The sequence below is a fragment of the Phytophthora sojae genome, assembly GCF_000149755.1.
Source record: "Phytophthora sojae unplaced genomic scaffold PHYSOscaffold_1, whole genome shotgun sequence".
Classification (NCBI taxonomy): domain Eukaryota; phylum Oomycota; class Peronosporomycetes; order Peronosporales; family Peronosporaceae; genus Phytophthora; species Phytophthora sojae.
The window spans coordinates 3,735,682-3,754,846 of NW_009258115.1; the positions used below are offsets into that span (position 1 = coordinate 3,735,682).

Consider the following 19,165-nt stretch of genomic DNA (forward strand, 5'->3'; position numbering starts at 1 on the left):
TTTCAGAGTCTTGTGCGTCGCGTATCGTTTGCTGTTGTCGTAATTGGCGTGTCGATGCTGTCTGTGTCTGGTGTCCTTGTCCTTCAACATGCTAGGTTTCCGGGTGTGATAACTGAAGTTGAACACTTGTTTGTTGGCAGGTGCGCATTTGCCTTTCAATGACAACGGTTGCTATGATCAGGCGTTACGCTAGTGATGCATGCGATCATGGCCTTGCAGAGTCTAAATGCGGGTTACTGCTGCGTGTTGCAGGTTTAGCCCTTCGGCAAGAGAGCGGAACTAACTCATGTACAGCGATGACTCGGCAGCGTCCGAGGTGGAGTCTGAAGTTGAGGAAGCCTACGGCGACGGCGGCAGTGAGGTCGCTAGCGAAATTGCAGAGAGCGTCGATGTGCGGGAATCGCCGGCCAAGTTGAAGCAGCAGCCCAAGCAACAGACACCGATCAAGGCTTCGGTCTCGGATGCCTACGAGGAAGACGAAGACGGATACAGCGTCGACTTTGAAGACGACTTCGAAGAGGACGACGAGGAAGCACCCGCCGCTCGACCCCCACCTTCAGCCCCGATCACCAAGGCTCCGTCACCAACTCGTTCCGTCATCAGCAATGCGCGTCGTTCCGCAGTGCAGTCTGATGATGCCTCGGCGTACGAGTACGAGTATGACGAAGCCTCCTTCGAGGAGGAAAGCCGCCGCTCACAGAGCCAGCGAAGCTTAAGCCAAAGCAACCGCGTCGTAGATCTGTCAGTGCGATCAGCGTCTCCTTCGTTCCGACCGGCGCCAACCCAAGAGAGCAACAGCGAGTTACCCGGGGCTAACTTTGTGGCTCCTTCCGAGGTTCGCACCGTAGTGTCAGATACTAGGATACTTTCGAGGCCCACGGCGGCAGCGCTTGCATCCGTCGCAGAAGAAGAAGCCGAGGCCGTCGCCACCATTCAAAGCAAGCAGTTTTCACTGCTGCTGCGCAAAGTGGAGAGCAAGTTCGAGGACGAAGTCGAGGAGCTACGAGAAAAGAATGCCTTGCTCACGTGGAAGGAGCGCGAGCTGAAGGCGTCGCTACGTCGAGCCAAAGAAGAGCTCACAATGCGCAAGGTGCGTATCGAAAAAAAGCGTCGGCGAGCTGCCGATCGACGGCGAGAGCACGAACGAGCAGCGGAGCGTGTGCAGCAGGAGCTTGCAGCAGCACATTCCGCCGTTTCGGATCGGGAGCGCCGGATAGAGGAACTGCAGTGTGAACTCGCTCAGATGCGCGAGGTGCTGCATAATGTCGAGCGAGAGAAGCACGAGGCGGAAGACCGCAACTTGGCCCTTGCTGAGAAGTTGCAAGCAGCACTAGGAGACTTTCACCAGCTCACGTGCAGCTTTGAAGATGCTGTAAACGCCAAACTCGCCTGTGAACAGCGCATCGAAGAGCTCAAGGGCATGCATCGCGTACAGCTCGAAGTATTGGAGCACAAGTGCCGAGTTGACGTTGAAGCTGCTCGTCGGGCACTCGCCGACGAGGTTGCAGCGCGCACTGCTGAGCGCCAAACTCTGCCCGAGATCCACCAGCGCATTGTCGAAGCGGAGAAAGAGCGCTTCGAGAAGCTGGAGGCAGCGCTGCATAAACAGATGCGCGAACTGGAGTCGCGTGCCGCGCAGGAAGCCATGACTCACGCTGCAGAGCTGGCTCGAGCCACTGAGGCTAAGCACCAGGCTGAGCAACGCGCAGAACGGCGAATACAGGATGAAGTTGACAGGGTACGTCTGTGCAAGGGCTCGCTTGCGTGAAAGAGTCTCACATTCTAACATGTTGTGGCTCGTTGCATTGCGTCCTCAGATAGCACGCGAGCGCGATGCTGTCGACGAGCAACGACGAGAGCTGCTGGCGTCGGTGGCTCGCACGAACGCTCGCTTCGACGAGGAGCGGGGCAAGATGGAAGCCCGGAGCTGCGAGCTGGACACCCGGCGCTCCCAGCTTGCAGACGAGCGCGCAGAGCTCGAGGCCCGTGTCGGATACATTGAGCAGCGCACGCGTCGTCTGGAAGAGGACGAGGCGCTGGTCGAGAGGCGGCGTACGGAGCTTGCCGCCGTCGGGCGTGAGACGCTGGAACGGTCGCATGCTCTAGCCCGACGCGCTCAGGAGTTCGCTGACGCCATCGCCGAGCGCGAGAAGCTGCGCACTCTCGTGAGGGTTCTGACGGAGCGCTCAGAGCGGAGCGAGCAGCGCGCGATGATGCTGGAGCAGGACCGCGAGAAGCTCGAGGCCGCGACCCAGGCGCTGCAGCAGGAGCGGTTGCTTGTGGCCAAGCAGCGCGTGCAGTCTCGCTACTTCCTGGACGGCGCGCGCAAGCTCGAGAGCATGCTGCACCAGAAGCACTGCGTGCTCGAGGCGGCGGACAAGCGCCAGCATCTGCAGCCCAAGAGTAACCAGCTCGAGCACCGGGACAGCTACAAGCAAAGCACATGTTGAAGTCAATTTTACTTGAATTTAGTATAGACACACTTGACCAATGAACTGCTTATTTTCTTCTCCTCGCACGAGTAGACCGTCGAGGCACAAGGGACCATGTGGCTGCTGAGCCTGAGCCTGGGCTGCTGCCTCTGCGTGTGCTGCTGTTGCTGCTGCTGCTTCGCCGGCCTCTTCGACGAGGGCAAGGTCTCCCCGCTGCCGGTCCCCACTAGGCGGCCCGCTGCGAGGACTTCTCGCCCGAGTCGCCGCGGACGCGCGACAGAATCCCGTTAAAGAACGGCCGGAAGCCGCCGCCGCCGGCGCCGGCGTTGCTGCTACTCGCGGGCTCATCCTTATCCAGGCTCGCGCGGAAGACGGTGGATGCGCTCGACTGCTCGAACGGACTCTCCGAGATGCGCTCCACGGTCGGTAGCTGCAGGCCCAGTGGCCGCCGCTGCTGCTGCGCCTCCTGGGTGTCGCTAGCAAGTGGCGCCGCTGGTTTGGTCTCCATGTCATCCTCTTCATCTGCCTCCATGTCCACGTCTGCGGTCTCGCCCGTCTCGAGTCGCTGAATCTTCACGGGGGGCCACGGCGTCGTCGGGTCTTCGGGCCGTTCGTGTGCTGCAGCTTCTGGTGCGTGTGCGGCTGTGGCTGTAGTCTCGTTCACCGAGTCACGCAAGTATCCAAGGTCGACGGGGTTCTGCTTGTAGTTGGACAAGCGCTGCGCCGTGATTGCAGCGGCTGCCACCACGCTCGCCGCGGATATGGATGGCCTGGCGCCGCCTGAAGGCGTCGTAGCTGCGGATCCAGGCGTCGGGGGGCCCGAGCCAAACCCAAACCCACGCGGCGTGAGGTTGTTGGCGATGTACGATCGAGGAGTGTTGCTCTCGTTGAAGAAGGCGCCGCCGGGGGTGCGTGGTCCTCGCGCGTGACTGTGTGCGTGCCCGCGAGCATCGTAGACTGACCGGGTGGAAGTTGTCGACCGAATGGAGAGATTAGAGTGAGCTGATGCGTCCGAAAACGCCGACGGCGTGCGCGGCCCGCCGCCATTGCCCATGTAGAGATCCATCAAGTTCATTTCGTTGTGCGCGATCGTGCTGCTGGATGTAACGGAGGAGGTAGATATATCCGACATGTTTCCATCATCGTGTCCACCAGCCTTCTGCACGCCCATGTTGCACACAGAGCAGATGCGGACGTTCTTGAGCGTCGTGCCAGGCACCTCCACAGACTTGAACACGCTGCATTTGCCACAAATGACCTCGCCACAGCTTCGGCAGTGATGGCGCGGACGGAACGTACCAAAAGTCCGGCTGCAAACGGCACAGTGGAGACGCTCGTGGTTGGGCACCCACTGCCGCTTATCTACGAAGGTGCAGGCGTTCATCTGCTGCTTGTCAATGATGCGGCGAATCTGCACGATGCTGTTCACCAGTTGCGACTCGGCAGTCTTAAAGGCCCACTGCGAAGGGAAGTAGCCTCCAGGGTCGAGCCGCGCTACGTGGTGCACCCGCACTACGTTCGGCTCGGCGCGATCGGTGCGATACATGTATCCAGCGAGGATCTTTGCGCGCACGAGCCCATGCGAGTTCTCGAGCGACGGGCACTCGTTGACCTCGATGGAGTTGAGAACGCGAATATACATTTCGTTGCCGAACGAGTCCACGATCTTGTCCTGCACCTCGAGGCAGCAGTAGTCTCGGTGCGACACGATGGGCGTGGGCGTCTTCACAGCGTACCACTTGATGCCGATATACCTGTAGGGCGTCAGCGGCGTGCGCGGCACAATCGTGGACAGCACGGCGGCGTCCATCACAGCGGGGTTGAGCTTCTTCATGAGTCTCCTGAACAGCGCGTCGTCGTGCGCCGCGTAGGCGCGTCCGACCTGCTCCAGCGAGGCGTTGAGCTCGCCCTTGCAGCCCACCTCGGCGATGTTCGACTTATAGGCGTTGGGGCCGCGCATCTGGCCGAAGTTGCGGTAGATGGCCACGCCCTTCTTCTCGCGCATGGGGATCCAGCTATTCTTGTGGCAGTCGCTCAGCGCGAAGACCTTGCGGATGGAGCCCTCCGCGAACTCGACGTACTGGCGGCGCATGTCCTCGGACACGTGCACATTGGTGTTGAAGAAGCCCTTGGGCAGCGGCAGCGACGTGGACATCTCTGCTCTGCGGTCTCGCTCGGGCAAGTAAAGGCGAAGTGGCGACAACGACGATGCGGCCCCGGCGAAATCCGGCGCGCGGTTCGTGCCGTCGCGTGTCGAGCTGTTGTCGTCTGGGGGTCGCCGGCGCGTAACTGGCGACGATCTCGTCACTGCGGTCGTGGCCAGACGGCGATGGCCTGCCGGACGTCAGTTAATGTCGGCGCTCGCGGCCAGCTGGGGAGCGGTGCCGCGGCTGTGGCGCAGAGGGCGAAGTGGCCAATGTAGCGCCGAGCCTTGATGGAGATCGATGGGACGGGGTGGTGCGTGAGACTCGGCCGAAAATTCGACCAATCACGGTCGCCAGTCGTGCGCGCCAGTCTGATTTGGACTGACTATACGCTGTCGATTGATGGAACACCGGACCTGTGCAAGCTTGTGTCATCCTTCCGCCCCGCAACGACCATTCAGGGCGTTGACGGCAATTCTACAAAACTTGTGAGCAAACATCGGTAATGCATTAGTGCGATAATGTAGCCTATCGACACGTGTTTTCATCTCGTTCCAAACGAAGATCCAGAATACACAAAGAACATATCCACGAAATTATCGTAAGAAAAAAATAGCGGTGTTGGGATTCGGATTGGGTAGTTCTTTTAAATGGTCCAGTGCGAAAATCAGGGCAAGCTATGGAATGAGACTCTGGTCTAAATTCAAGACCCTAGCTCTACTATATAGCTGCATTGCGGTGTATTATCAATTGCGTCGACAACTTGTTTGTGCTTTGCAGGCTTTTTGGTGTAGCTCGTCCGACTTTTCGAGCACGACTTATCTAGAAATCGTACTCAAGTACGAATTGCTGTAAGTCGCGGTAACCGCTTGAAAATGCTTTCCAGAATTGGCTAATCAAAGAAAAACAATTCTCACCCACATACAAATAGAGAAGCCTTTTCCTGGTAGTGCATCAGCTACGAAGTATGGACACTCCGCCAGGATTAATTCGATGCACATGATATTTGGCACACATGGAGTAAACGTACACTCAAATCAAGTAAAGTCATATAACAATCTCCGAAATTACATGCTCTCTTGAAATTAGAGGCTTTCTCAATGGAGTAGCGAATTGGATGAGCTGATTATTCATCTCAAGAGACTAAAGGTAAACACTAAGTACGGCAATCGGCCTTGGTAGATAGTGAGGAGACCGCTCTTCTTCTAATTAGCGGGAATTTCCGTATAATATACCCCGAGCACTATTTATTAGTACTCCCTCTTTTTCCAAAAAAAATCACATAGATTACGGATAATACACAGTAGTGAATGCTTTCGACAACAAAGTCATCAATATATACTAGATACCGCACTTCATAAAGTAAATGTGTTTTAGAGATTTCAAAACTGCACTCGTCTTAACGATAAAACGCCCCGCTTTTTCCTAAAACTGCAGTTTTTGTCCTAAGATTTTCGAAAGAAAAAACAAACAAAATTCTCATTGGTCAAAATACAAATGATGTATTGATACTATGTTCGGTGTAGTGGTGTGCCGTCTCGTAGCTGTAGCCAAGGTTTGGCACCGATATCATCCGTCTAGCATATTGTTTGGCGTCATCGTCGGAGATGGTGCCCCTCCCCCCCCTACCATCACCGATAGATACGCACTTGTGATTAACAACCCAAAAGGTTACCACGCGATTGCTCCGACTTGGCGACTCTGTACACAATAGCACACGCACCAGAAACAAGCGGAACACTCCGTATTAGGCACTCAAATATGTGAGGTTTTATTGTCTGTTATGCTGATTCAAATCAGATGATAATTTTATCCAATCAATGAGCTGCAAGGTTTTAGGTACAAAATTAAAGTATAAGTGCTCAGATTTAAAAAGTGGCTCTATTGATTAAGAATCTAAGACGTCAGTGCCTCGTAGCAATTTTTATAGCTGACGCTGTCGTTGCAAGCGACATTGGATCGAGTACCAGTCGGACCGACCGTCTTACGAACTTGCCTCCCTCGTTAGTGATAATGCATTCCAACACTTTTTGCAAAGTGAGGAAGCATTTTTCAATAGTTTGGTATTAAACATTGTTAAAAGCGTTACCTACTGCTTCAATGAGTCCATCGATCTGGTTTGTTGGTTGCCGATACTGAATCGCTTGAATAAAGTTAAAAATCCCCAAGAATATTACACTCTGGAGAGCGAGGTGGCTGGCACAACATTTCGATATTTCAGCCACCTTCCTTACCAGCGGCGAGGACCTCACCATGATCTTTCTCTGCATGGAGGCCTCTGTTGAACACGAATAACAGAAGTCTTGCGATCTGTATACGTAATTAAAAAGTTAGTTCAGACAAATAAAGTAAAAGTACTTTCGAAATAAAAATACTTACCCGGCCATTTTGCACGAATAGTTGGAAAAGCTTTTTCCTTGAGCATCTCCACGTACACTTTTCTTGACATGCTGATATTCTTGGTAATCGGTGTGCCGGCAACTCGATTTTTGGAGTTTTTTGCCTTGGTGAGCTCAACGAAGGGCCAGACCCCAATTTTTCCGTCAAAGTATGTTTTTAGTGAAAAATCATACATGGGTCTTGCTACCGCTGCGAGAAATATTACCTTACCGGTGTAGCGTTTGTTTGAACACGAACGGTAAGGTAGTGCTTCGTCAGCAGCCAAGTAGTATCGAGAAGACGCCTTGTACATATTGAATCACTTCTCATCGATATGAACTACATCATACATAGCATCAAAACGATACAAAAGTCCGCCTTTGGAGAATATCAGTTGACTAGCTGAGCATCTATCTGTACAGCTGCTAATAGGGGCGACGCGCCACAGTGGTTAGATCAACCACTACGGTACGACGTCCCCACGACCCGGAGTCAATCGGAATCCAAGCGTAGTAGAAGACTGTTTCCGGAAGCGACTTGGGCGCGCCGCACATGCGGCACACCAGTCGCTCCTTGGTTATTCTCTACTATACTTATTAATAACTGTTCATACCCCACATCTTTAAACTGAGACTAGCGCAGGTGTATTTTGGCTACGCGAACACGTAAATCATTGCATTGCATTGCCCCACATCTTTCTGAATGAGCGCTCGCCTTGATTTGGACAAACCGGTAATTTCAAGGTGATCAGTATTTAACCGGTACTGGTGTCGAATTTTGTACCTCCACTTTACTTACTACAGTAGGACAGCCTATAGCAACGTGTGGATTGTATAAATTGAACCCCTTGGTATAGAGGGACAAATGTCTCTTAAACCCAAGTAAAATTTGAGTTCATTTTAAAGCGAGTCCCCAGTACAGATGTCTCCCCTACCCCTGAGGGATCAACTCAATGTAAGTGGGGACTTCTTCCCCAATAACTATTTCAAAACAATGTTTTCAATTACTAACATCAATAATAAATAGCGCAAATTCCTACCAATTGAGCGCTTCACTTGGGCAAGAGCCCACATCAGCCGCTGAAGCTTGTGTGCGTCCGTAAGCGCCGGCTTGACCCTCGAGATGAAGCGCCGCAGGACCTTGGACTTCAGGTTCTGTGCAGCGTGGATCTTGGGATGCCGGATGCCGCCTCGAGAGCGCGCAGAGTCTGCCGCTGGCAGAGCGGCACGGTGGCAACGCACTCCTCCACCTCCTTGAGGCTGATACGTGTTGGCTTGGGCGGGTACGGCCGCCGAGGCTGCAACAGCACGGCTGGGTCGCCCCGAAGACCCCAGATGGTCTCGACGGCAGCGCGGCTGAGCTTGAACAGCTTCTTGGTCGGCACGATGGTCCCGTAGCGGAGGAGACTTTCTTACTTAACCCTATTGTGGTTGATGGTCCTAAACCCTTCCAATATGCTTGGTTTTACAAATTTAATTCAATCAAATCACCCCTCTATTGATGCTGAACTATTATATCACTTGCGTAAAATCAAGCATATTGCAAGGTTTTACAACAATAATTGCAATAATTATTGGTACACCCCTGCAAAATGATATATTATGTTGCGGGGTGCGGCGCAAAACCAAGCATTTATGCATGTTTTACACATTACCATGGGGACTTCAGTATACAAAACTCAAATATTAGTTTGAACACTAAAGGGTTAAGGTGGTAAGGAAGACCACCACCGCAACACGTACTTCCGGCGTGATGTCTTTCGCGCCGACTGTCCTTGGCAACTTGACTGTAGGTTCTGCTGTATTTAGATTCTGCTGTCTTGGGCTCCTAACGTAGATTAAGCGCACGCACCAACCGTTGTACGGTGACCTTTACCTCAAATAATTATATCCAATCAAATCATTCTATCATATTTAAGTGGTACACAAAAACAAACTACCGATAAATTGGTGGGACAGAGAAGTAAGCGGTTTTGAAATACCGTGTCTCCCTTTATGTACTATTTCCCTTCACGCTGCATAGATCCAGTGGTAGTGTTGGGGTAGTACAGACCTTGTGGAACACATAATGTGTACAAGTTTTGTAATCCGGTAGGGCTTAGAGAAATTACCATATGGCTTTTATTGGGAGACGGGTATTGTATTCAGGAAAATCCGTTAGTCACTTCCGAGGCGGTCTTACGTGTATCGAGAGGCCTCTCCCTTGATGACCAGCACTGTGCAGTCATTTATTGCTGCACAACAAGTTTGGGCTTTTTCACAGGGTTATCCTTGAAAAGAAAAAGCAAGCTGACCTTAAGCCTTCTAGCGGTGGATGATCTCGACTTCCGTAGGTTCAAAACTCTTTGAAGCGTATCAGAATCAATCCAGTTAAATCATAAACCGACCCGCTTGTCTGATTATAAGTCAGATCTTTACCTGAGGTGGCTTTCTTATTGGGGGGGGGTCGAACCTGGTTGAAAAAGTGCTAATTTTGGGGTGATTTCCTATTGATTATTTCGCCCCAACTCTGCTGATTTGAACCAGCGTTACAATGGTTTTGAACTTCAAGGCGTTCCCTTCTGTTTCATCCAAGTGCACGTCATATACTACTTTACTCCCGTTTCTTCATTGGAGAGTGCCTGCATGACGAAGTAGTGGCCATCGCAAATGAGCAATACAGATATCGCCCCCTCTTCGGATATCCATAAATAAACCGTCGTCTTCGGGGTATTAAGTTAAAAAGGATTATAGCCTCAAATCACGCGCACCTTGCTGCTGCTTGCGTGTCTGGCCTTAGAGGGCTGTAGGTGTCGCACTGGGACGGCTTCCGTGGTCGACTGCTTTGCCTAGTTGGCACAGTCGCACAGGTTTCGCAGGTTGTGTGTTATGAGCGTTCCATTGCTCGAAGATGATCTCCTTCCGCGCAGACTGAGGATCACGCGGTGTGTGAGGGATATGAGGGGCGTACGCTGCTCGAGCGCCTGATCTCCAAACTTCGAGGCCAAGAGTTGGGACTGGATTTAAGCCTCTTAAGTCGTGTGAGTGGTGTCTGTGGGACTTGTAGCTAGGGCGGCATAGCCTACGGTGTAGGAGGGGCTTACACGACCTCTGATGCGCTTGTACACATAGAAGCTGTAAGTACGGAGTTGCATTAGTATTGCCGTCTACGGGGAGCCTGTGCAGCGTACGGTGGTGGCGGTGGAGCGCGCGGGCTTTCGTAAGGTGTAGCTTCAACATGATCCCCCCCACGAGCCATTATTTCTGACATTCATGGATACATTAATCGGTATTAAGAGGGTATAAGTAGACATTAGTAGGAGCGGAATCTGTACCAGCCATGCATCGCCCAATGGTATCTGTGACAAAAAATCCAGTCATTTTTTGTCCCAAAGTTTTGTCGCGGGCCGATTTCTAGTTAGTTGTAGGGCAGTCTATAGATATATTGCAAACTCTAGGTCAGCGTCACAAGTGCCTTCTTCGTTTATGTGATTGGACGATCAAATCTAAATAGCAACCCTAGTTCATTCTAGAAGCCGAGGTATGGACTCGAACGTGAGTGTCTCAAACCTTTTGTCACGCAGTGTAACTGCCGACGACAAACGCATTATAGTCACCTGGATTGAGAACAAGGTCATCTTCGAAGCGATTCATCTCAAGCGACAAATTTCAAGTCTTCTATCGGCGGCAAGCTCAAGAACAGAGGGTTTCATGTACATTGGATCTGGCGAGCATAATTATCTTTTCATTGTTATCCTCGTTTCATTAGCACTTATCGATAGTTGTGCGTGGCGTCTGCTACGAGTGATTGTCGGATTTCGTTCCGGGCCGAGGCCACTTTCAAGTTGAGTGACATTGGTTATCTTGTGATAACCAGTGATTTACAAACCAACGATCGTGCCTACCAAGACGATGACCCCCCTCCCCCCCACAATGCATGAAAACCTCAATCATGGACATGCAGTTTTCACGTTGGTAGAATACGAATAGTTTCGAGATGCTTGCAATGCAGAGTGGGGGGGAAACGCTCAACTACTTGTATGTGCGGGTGTGCGGATTATTGCGAACAGTAAATGGCTGTTTGTGTGTGAGAGAGGGGGGGCAACATTCCTTGCTAGATCTGAATTATAATATAGAAAGTTCTCCGGTGCCAACGATACGACATGCGTGGCCTCCTGCGTAAAATTTGCGACATTGTTGAAGGCTTAACCCCAGTAGCCAGTTGTCGGCTAAATTTGTTCCGATCTCACTTCCGGGTTTAATAAGGCTGTTGCTTTGTTGGAGACGGTTATTAGCTAATACGCAGTGAAAAAAGCGTGCAAATTGCGGAGGTTGGTAGCCCATCTGTGAGTGGATGAGACGATGCAGACCAAGGCTTCCTGACGATTTTCAACCAAGAGGTTGAGTATTCCTTAATAATTTGTGCGAGCCCTCAGGGTTAGTGCATCACACGCTTTCGCCGTTTGACTTCCGCCCAAGGTGATAGTCCTCCTCTAACCGCAGACTTGGATTCAAACGTTTCAAACTTGAGTACGAGTAGTGATACATTACGAGACCACCAGATGAATATAGAGCAGGATATCCTGGAAACTACACGCTTTATATAAAGGCTATGAAATGGTCTCGACGACATGCGTATCGTACTGACATGCCTCAGGTTGGATGGCTTGATCGTCAGCGCTGTGAGTGTGTTAGGTAAGGTACTCATATGTGCTCACGTGATTGCAGCACTACAAAAGGCACGACATCACTTCTACGGCTCTTGGCCCCCTGTAACACTCAAGAATATGGTTACCTCCTGGTCGTGCGAGCATGGTTGGATCCGTGGATGGGATGTAGCAGCGGGTCAGCACGGCACCGAGACTGTGACGAACGCCCAAAGCGGCGAAAAGAAGAGTGGAGAAGCAGCAAAGAAGAGCAAAAGATGTTCCCACACCGGGACTCGAACCCGGGTCTGCTGGGTGAGAGCCAGCTATCCTAACCGCCTAGACTATATGGGAAGGCTGAACACCATCGCCACCAACAAACACACAATCAAGACCAACAACAAACAAACACAAACACAAACACAAACACAAACACCAAACGCACCACCTACGCACGCTGCCACACGCAACGCGAGCGCGTTCATCCTATCGCCACCATTGATCGACCGACCATTTCGACACGTACTGCCCACATCCGATCCAGCCACCGACGGGGTCGCCTCCTTCGCATCGCACGCAGCTCCGAGCGTCGCGTTCGTCTGCTCGCACCGCAGCTCGCCTGGTCGACCAGCTCTCTCGTGGCTTCATTGAGCTGCTCGCTCGCACGCGTTTCCGCACGGTGGCCAGCGCCGACAAGTAGGCCTGCACGCGCCGACCAATGGCCGGACAGACTCGAGTACCTCCTGGTCGTGCGAGCATGGTTGGATCCGTGGATGGGATGTAGCAGCGGGTCAGCACGGCACCGAGACTGTGACGAACGCCCAAAGCGGCGAAAAGAAGAGTGGAGAAGCAGCAAAGAAGAGCAAAAGATGTTCCCACACCGGGACTCGAACCCGGGTCTGCTGGGTGAGAGCCAGCTATCCTAACCGCCTAGACTATATGGGAAGGCTGAACACCATCGCCACCAACAAACACACAATCAAGACCAACAACAAACAAACACAAACACCAAACGCACCACCTACGCACGCTGCCACACGCAACGCGAGCGCGTTCATCCTATCGCCACCATTGATCGACCGACCATTTCGACACGTACTGCCCACATCCGATCCAGCCACCGATCGGGTCGCCTCCTTCGCATCGCACGCAGCTCCGAGCGTCGCGTTCGTCTGCTCGCACCGCAGCTCGCCTGGTCGACCAGCTCTCTCGCGGCTTCATTGAGCTGCTCGCTCGCACGCGTTTCCGCACGGTGGCCAGCGCCGACAAGTAGGCCTGCACGCGCCGACCAATGGCCGGACAGACTCGAGTACCTCCTGGTCGTGCGAGCATGGTTGGATCCGTGGATGGGATGTAGCAGCGGGTCAGCACGGCACCGAGACTGTGACGAACGCCCAAAGCGGCGAAAAGAAGAGTGGAGAAGCAGCAAAGAAGAGCAAAAGATGTTCCCACACCGGGACTCGAACCCGGGTCTGCTGGGTGAGAGCCAGCTATCCTAACCGCCTAGACTATATGGGAAGGCTGAACACCATCGCCACCAACAAACACACAATCAAGACCAACAACAAACAAACACAAACACAAACACCAAACGCACCACCTACGCACGCTGCCACACGCAACGCGAGCGCGTTCATCCTATCGCCACCATTGATCGACCGACCATTTCGACACGTACTGCCCACATCCGATCCAGCCACCGACGGGGTCGCCTCCTTCGCATCGCACGCAGCTCCGAGCGTCGCGTTCGTCTGCTCGCACCGCAGCTCGCCTGGTCGACCAGCTCTCTCGCGGCTTCATTGAGCTGCTCGCTCGCACGCGTTTCCGCACGGTGGCCAGCGCCGACAAGTAGGCCTGCACGCGCCGACCAATGGCCGGACAGACTCGAGTACCTCCTGGTCGTGCGAGCATGGTTGGATCCGTGGATGGGATGTAGCAGCGGGTCAGCACGGCACCGAGACTGTGACGAACGCCCAAAGCGGCGAAAACAAGAGTGGAGAAGCAGCAAAGAAGAGCAAAAGATGTTCCCACACCGGGACTCGACCCGGGTCTGCTGGGTGAGAGCCAGCTATCCTAACCGCCTAGACTATATGGGAAGGCTGAACACCATCGCCACCAACAAACACACAATCAAAGCCAACAACAAACAAACACAAACACCAAACGCACCACCCACGCACGCTGCCACACGCAACGCGAGCGCGTTCATCCTATCGCCACCATTGATCGACCGACCATTTCGACACGTACTGCCCACATCCGATCCAGCCACCGACGGGGTCGCCTCCTTCGCATCGCACGCAGCTCCGAGCGTCGCGTTCGTCTGCTCGCACCGCAGCTCGCCTGGTCGACCAGCTCTCTCGCGGCTTCATTGAGCTGCTCGCTCGCACGCGTTTCCGCACGGTGGCCAGCGCCGACAAGTAGGCCTGCACGCGCCGACCAATGGCCGGACAGACTCGAGTACCTCCTGGTCGTGCGAGCATGGTTGGATCCGTGGATGGGATGTAGCAGCGGGTCAGCACGGCACCGAGACTGTGACGAACGCCCAAAGCGGCGAAAACAAGAGTGGAGAAGCAGCAAAGAAGAGCAAAAGATGTTCCCACACCGGGACTCGAACCCGGGTCTGCTGGGTGAGAGCCAGCTATCCTAACCGCCTAGACTATATGGGAAGGCTGAACACCATCGCCACCAACAAACACACAATCAAGGCCAACAACAAACAAACACAAACACCAAACGCACCACCTACGCACGCTGCCACACGCAACGCGAGCGCGTTCATCCTATCGCCACCATTGATCGACCGACCATTTCGACACGTACTGCCCACATCCGATCCAGCCACCGACGGGGTCGCCTCCTTCGCATCGCACGCAGCTCCGAGCGTCGCGTTCGTCTGCTCGCACCGCAGCTCGCCTGGTCGACCAGCTCTCTCGCGGCTTCATTGAGCTGCTCGCTCGCACGCGTTTCCGCACGGTGGCCAGCGCCGACAAGTAGGCCTGCACGCGCCGACCAATGGCCGGACAGACTCGAGTACCTCCTGGTCGTGCGAGCATGGTTGGATCCGTGGATGGGATGTAGCAGCGGGTCAGCACGGCACCGAGACTGTGACGAACGCCCAAAGCGGCGAAAACAAGAGTGGAGAAGCAGCAAAGAAGAGCAAAAGATGTTCCCACACCGGGACTCGAACCCGGGTCTGCTGGGTGAGAGCCAGCTATCCTAACCGCCTAGACTATATGGGAAGGCTGAACACCATCGCCACCAACAAACACACAATCAAGACCAACAACAAACAAACACAAACACAAACACCAAACGCACCACCTACGCACGCTGCCACACGCAACGCGAGCGCGTTCATCCTATCGCCACCATTGATCGACCGACCATTTCGACACGTACTGCCCACATCCGATCCAGCCACCGACGGGGTCGCCTCCTTCGCATCGCACGCAGCTCCGAGCGTCGCGTTCGTCTGCTCGCACCGCAGCTCGCCTGGTCGACCAGCTCTCTCGCGGCTTCATTGAGCTGCTCGCTCGCACGCGTTTCCGCACGGTGGCCAGCGCCGACAAGTAGGCCTGCACGCGCCGACCAATGGCCGGACAGACTCGAGTACCTCCTGGTCGTGCGAGCATGGTTGGATCCGTGGATGGGATGTAGCAGCGGGTCAGCACGGCACCGAGACTGTGACGAACGCCCAAAGCGGCGAAAAGAAGAGTGGAGAAGCAGCAAAGAAGAGCAAAAGATGTTCCCACACCGGGACTCGAACCCGGGTCTGCTGGGTGAGAGCCAGCTATCCTAACCGCCTAGACTATATGGGAAGGCTGAACACCATCGCCACCAACAAACACACAATCAAGACCAACAACAAACAAACACAAACACAAACACCAAACGCACCACCTACGCACGCTGCCACACGCAACGCGAGCGCGTTCATCCTATCGCCACCATTGATCGACCGACCATTTCGACACGTACTGCCCACATCCGATCCAGCCACCGACGGGGTCGCCTCTTTCGCATCGCACGCAGCTCCGAGCGTCGCGTTCGTCTGCTCGCACCGCAGCTCGCCTGGTCGACCAGCTCTCTCGCGGCTTCATTGAGCTGCTCGCTCGCACGCGTTTCCGCACGGTGGCCAGCGCCGACAAGTAGGCCTGCACGCGCCGACCAATGGCCGGACAGACTCGAGTACCTCCTGGTCGTGCGAGCATGGTTGGATCCGTGGATGGGATGTAGCAGCGGGTCAGCACGGCACCGAGACTGTGACGAACGCCCAAAGCGGCGAAAAGAAGAGTGGAGAAGCAGCAAAGAAGAGCAAAAGATGTTCCCACACCGGGACTCGAACCCGGGTCTGCTGGGTGAGAGCCAGCTATCCTAACCGCCTAGACTATATGGGAAGGCTGAACACCATCGCCACCAACAAACACACAATCAAGACCAACAACAAACAAACACAAACACAAACACCAAACGCACCACCTACGCACGCTGCCACACGCAACGCGAGCGCGTTCATCCTATCGCCACCATTGATCGACCGACCATTTCGACACGTACTGCCCACATCCGATCCAGCCACCGACGGGGTCGCCTCCTTCGCATCGCACGCAGCTCCGAGCGTCGCGTTCGTCTGCTCGCACCGCAGCTCGCCTGGTCGACCAGCTCTCTCGCGGCTTCATTGAGCTGCTCGCTCGCACGCGTTTCCGCACGGTGGCCAGCGCCGACAAGTAGGCCTGTACGCGCCGACCAATGGCCGGACAGACTCGAGTACCTCCTGGTCGTGCGAGCATGGTTGGATCCGTGGATGGGATGTAGCAGCGGGTCAGCACGGCACCGAGACTGTGACGAACGCCCAAAGCGGCGAAAAGAAGAGTGGAGAAGCAGCAAAGAAGAGCAAAAGATGTTCCCACACCGGGACTCGAACCCGGGTCTGCTGGGTGAGAGCCAGCTATCCTAACCGCCTAGACTATATGGGAAGGCTGAACACCATCGCCACCAACAAACACACAATCAAGACCAACAACAAACAAACACAAACACAAACACAAACACCAAACGCACCACCTACGCACGCTGCCACACGCAACGCGAGCGCGTTCATCCTATCGCCACCATTGATCGACCGACCATTTCGACACGTACTGCCCACATCCGATCCAGCCACCGACGGGGTCGCCTCCTTCGCATCGCACGCAGCTCCGAGCGTCGCGTTCGTCTGCTCGCACCGCAGCTCGCCTGGTCGACCAGCTCTCTCGCGGCTTCATTGAGCTGCTCGCACGCGTTTCCGCACGGTCGCCAGCGCCGACAAGTAGGCCTGCACGCGCCGACCAATGGCCGGACAGACTCGAGTACCTCCTGGTCGTGCGAGCATGGTTGGATCCGTGGATGGGATGTAGCAGCGGGTCAGCACGGCACCGAGACTGTGACGAACGCCCAAAGCGGCGAAAAGAAGAGTGGAGAAGCAGCAAAGAAGAGCAAAAGATGTTCCCACACCGGGACTCGAACCCGGGTCTGCTGGGTGAGAGCCAGCTATCCTAACCGCCTAGACTATATGGGAAGGCTGAACACCATCGCCACCAACAAATACACAATCAAGGCCAACAACAAACAAACACAAACACAAACACCAAACGCACCACCCACGCACGCTGCCACACGCAACGCGAGCGCGTTCATCCTATCGCCACCATTGATCGACCGACCATTTCGACACGTACTGCCCACATCCGATCCAGCCACCGACGGGGTCGCCTCCTTCGCATCGCACGCAGCTCCGAGCGTCGCGTTCGTCTGCTCGCACCGCAGCTCGCCTGGTCGACCAGCTCTCTCGCGGCTTCATTGAGCTGCTCGCTCGCACGCGTTTCCGCACGGTGGCCAGCGCCGACAAGTAGGCCTGCACGCGCCGACCAATGGCCGGACAGACTCGAGTACCTCCTGGTCGTGCGAGCATGGTTGGATCCGTGGATGGGATGTAGCAGCGGGTCAGCACGGCACCGAGACTGTGACGAACGCCCAAAGCGGCGAAAACAAGAGTGGAGAAGCAGCAAAGAAGAGCAAAAGATGTTCCCACACCGGGACTCGAACCCGGGTCTGCTGGGTGAGAGCCAGCTATCCTAACCGCCTAGACTATATGGGAAGGCTGAACACCATCGCCACCAACAAACACACAATCAAGGCCAACAACAAACAAACACAAACACCAAACGCACCACCTACGCACGCTGCCACACGCAACGCGAGCGCGTTCATCCTATCGCCACCATTGATCGACCGACCATTTCGACACGTACTGCCCACATCCGATCCAGCCACCGACGGGGTCGCCTCCTTCGCATCGCACGCAGCTCCGAGCGTCGCGTTCGTCTGCTCGCACCGCAGCTCGCCTGGTCGACCAGCTCTCTCGCGGCTTCATTGAGCTGCTCGCTCGCACGCGTTTCCGCACGGTGGCCAGCGCCGACAAGTAGACCTGCACGCGCCGACCAATGGCCGGACAGACTCGAGTACCTCCTGGTCGTGCGAGCATGGTTGGATCCGTGGATGGGATGTAGCAGCGGGTCAGCACGGCACCGAGACTGTGACGAACGCCCAAAGCGGCGAAAAGAAGAGTGGAGAAGCAGCAAAGAAGAGCAAAAGATGTTCCCACACCGGGACTCGAACCCGGGTCTGCTGGGTGAGAGCCAGCTATCCTAACCGCCTAGACTATATGGGAAGGCTGAACACCATCGCCACCAACAAACACACAATCAAGGCCAACAACAAACAAACACAAACACCAAACGCACCACCTACGCACGCTGCCACACGCAACGCGAGCGCGTTCATCCTATCGCCACCATTGATCGACCGACCATTTCGACACGTACTGCCCACATCCGATCCAGCCACCGACGGGGTCGCCTCCTTCGCATCGCACGCAGCTCCGAGCGTCGCGTTCGTCTGCTCGCACCGCAGCTCGCCTGGTCGACCAGCTCTCTCGCGGCTTCATTGAGCTGCTCGCTCGCACGCGTTTCCGCACGGTGGCCAGCGCCGACAAGTAGACCTGCACGCGCCGACCAATGGCCGGACAGACTCGAGTACCTCCTGGTCGTGCGAGCATGGTTGGATCCGTGGATGGGATGTAGCAGCGGGTCAGCACGGCACCGAGACTGTGACGAACGCCCAAAGCGGCGAAAAGAAGAGTGGAGAAGCAGCAAAGAAGAGCAAAAGATGTTCCCACACCGGGACTCGAACCCGGGTCTGCTGGGTGAGAGCCAGCTATCCTAACCGCCTAGACTATATGGGAAGGCTGAACACCATCGCCACCAACAAACACACAATCAAGGCCAACAACAAACAAACACAAACACCAAACGCACCACCTACGCACGCTGCCACACGCAACGCGAGCGCGTTCATCCTATCGCCACCATTGATCGACCGACCATTTCGACACGTACTGCCCACATCCGATCCAGCCACCGACGGGGTCGCCTCCTTCGCATCGCACGCAGCTCCGAGCGTCGCGTTCGTCTGCTCGCACCGCAGCTCGCCTGGTCGACCAGCTCTCTCGCGGCTTCATTGAGCTGCTCGCTCGCACGCGTTTC

The 19,165-nt window shown here is 54.9% G+C and overlaps 2 protein-coding genes and 13 non-coding genes across 15 annotated transcripts; 1 reads left to right on the top strand and 14 right to left on the bottom strand.

The window, feature by feature from the left end:
* Positions 1 to 286: 286 nt before the first annotated feature.
* Positions 287 to 2,450, top strand: PHYSODRAFT_472793 (hypothetical protein; the record flags this gene model as incomplete). The annotated part of the gene is made up of 3 exons (XM_009516545.1): positions 287 to 756; positions 874 to 1,738; positions 1,818 to 2,450. The coding sequence occupies 3 exons, from the start codon at positions 287 to 289 to the stop codon at positions 2,448 to 2,450; spliced, it is 1,968 nt and encodes a 655-aa protein (XP_009514840.1).
* A 208-nt stretch (positions 2,451 to 2,658) lies between these two features.
* PHYSODRAFT_293391 (hypothetical protein) lies at positions 2,659 to 4,587 on the bottom strand (the record flags this gene model as incomplete). Its single annotated transcript, XM_009516546.1, has 1 exon — positions 2,659 to 4,587. One exon carries the CDS (start codon positions 4,585 to 4,587, stop codon positions 2,659 to 2,661), a length of 1,929 nt encoding a protein of 642 aa, XP_009514841.1.
* A 7,273-nt stretch (positions 4,588 to 11,860) lies between these two features.
* PHYSODRAFT_t276 lies at positions 11,861 to 11,933 on the bottom strand. Its single transcript has one exon. It is a non-coding gene; the product is annotated as a tRNA-Glu (tRNA).
* Positions 11,934 to 12,451: 518 nt separating this feature from the next.
* PHYSODRAFT_t275 lies at positions 12,452 to 12,524 on the bottom strand. The gene has a single exon. It is a non-coding gene; the product is annotated as a tRNA-Glu (tRNA).
* Positions 12,525 to 13,024: 500 nt separating this feature from the next.
* Positions 13,025 to 13,097, bottom strand: PHYSODRAFT_t274. The gene has a single exon. It is a non-coding gene; the product is annotated as a tRNA-Glu (tRNA).
* A 506-nt stretch (positions 13,098 to 13,603) lies between these two features.
* PHYSODRAFT_t273 lies at positions 13,604 to 13,675 on the bottom strand. Its single transcript has one exon. It is a non-coding gene; the product is annotated as a tRNA-Glu (tRNA).
* Positions 13,676 to 14,175: 500 nt separating this feature from the next.
* Positions 14,176 to 14,248, bottom strand: PHYSODRAFT_t272. The gene has a single exon. It is a non-coding gene; the product is annotated as a tRNA-Glu (tRNA).
* A 500-nt stretch (positions 14,249 to 14,748) lies between these two features.
* On the bottom strand, positions 14,749 to 14,821 carry PHYSODRAFT_t271. The gene has a single exon. It is a non-coding gene; the product is annotated as a tRNA-Glu (tRNA).
* A 506-nt stretch (positions 14,822 to 15,327) lies between these two features.
* PHYSODRAFT_t270 lies at positions 15,328 to 15,400 on the bottom strand. The gene has a single exon. It is a non-coding gene; the product is annotated as a tRNA-Glu (tRNA).
* Positions 15,401 to 15,906: 506 nt separating this feature from the next.
* PHYSODRAFT_t269 lies at positions 15,907 to 15,979 on the bottom strand. Its single transcript has one exon. It is a non-coding gene; the product is annotated as a tRNA-Glu (tRNA).
* A 506-nt stretch (positions 15,980 to 16,485) lies between these two features.
* PHYSODRAFT_t268 lies at positions 16,486 to 16,558 on the bottom strand. The gene has a single exon. It is a non-coding gene; the product is annotated as a tRNA-Glu (tRNA).
* A 508-nt stretch (positions 16,559 to 17,066) lies between these two features.
* PHYSODRAFT_t267 lies at positions 17,067 to 17,139 on the bottom strand. Its single transcript has one exon. It is a non-coding gene; the product is annotated as a tRNA-Glu (tRNA).
* A 506-nt stretch (positions 17,140 to 17,645) lies between these two features.
* On the bottom strand, positions 17,646 to 17,718 carry PHYSODRAFT_t266. Its single transcript has one exon. It is a non-coding gene; the product is annotated as a tRNA-Glu (tRNA).
* A 500-nt stretch (positions 17,719 to 18,218) lies between these two features.
* PHYSODRAFT_t265 lies at positions 18,219 to 18,291 on the bottom strand. The gene has a single exon. It is a non-coding gene; the product is annotated as a tRNA-Glu (tRNA).
* Positions 18,292 to 18,791: 500 nt separating this feature from the next.
* Positions 18,792 to 18,864, bottom strand: PHYSODRAFT_t264. Its single transcript has one exon. It is a non-coding gene; the product is annotated as a tRNA-Glu (tRNA).
* Between the last annotated feature and the right edge of the window lie 301 nt (positions 18,865 to 19,165).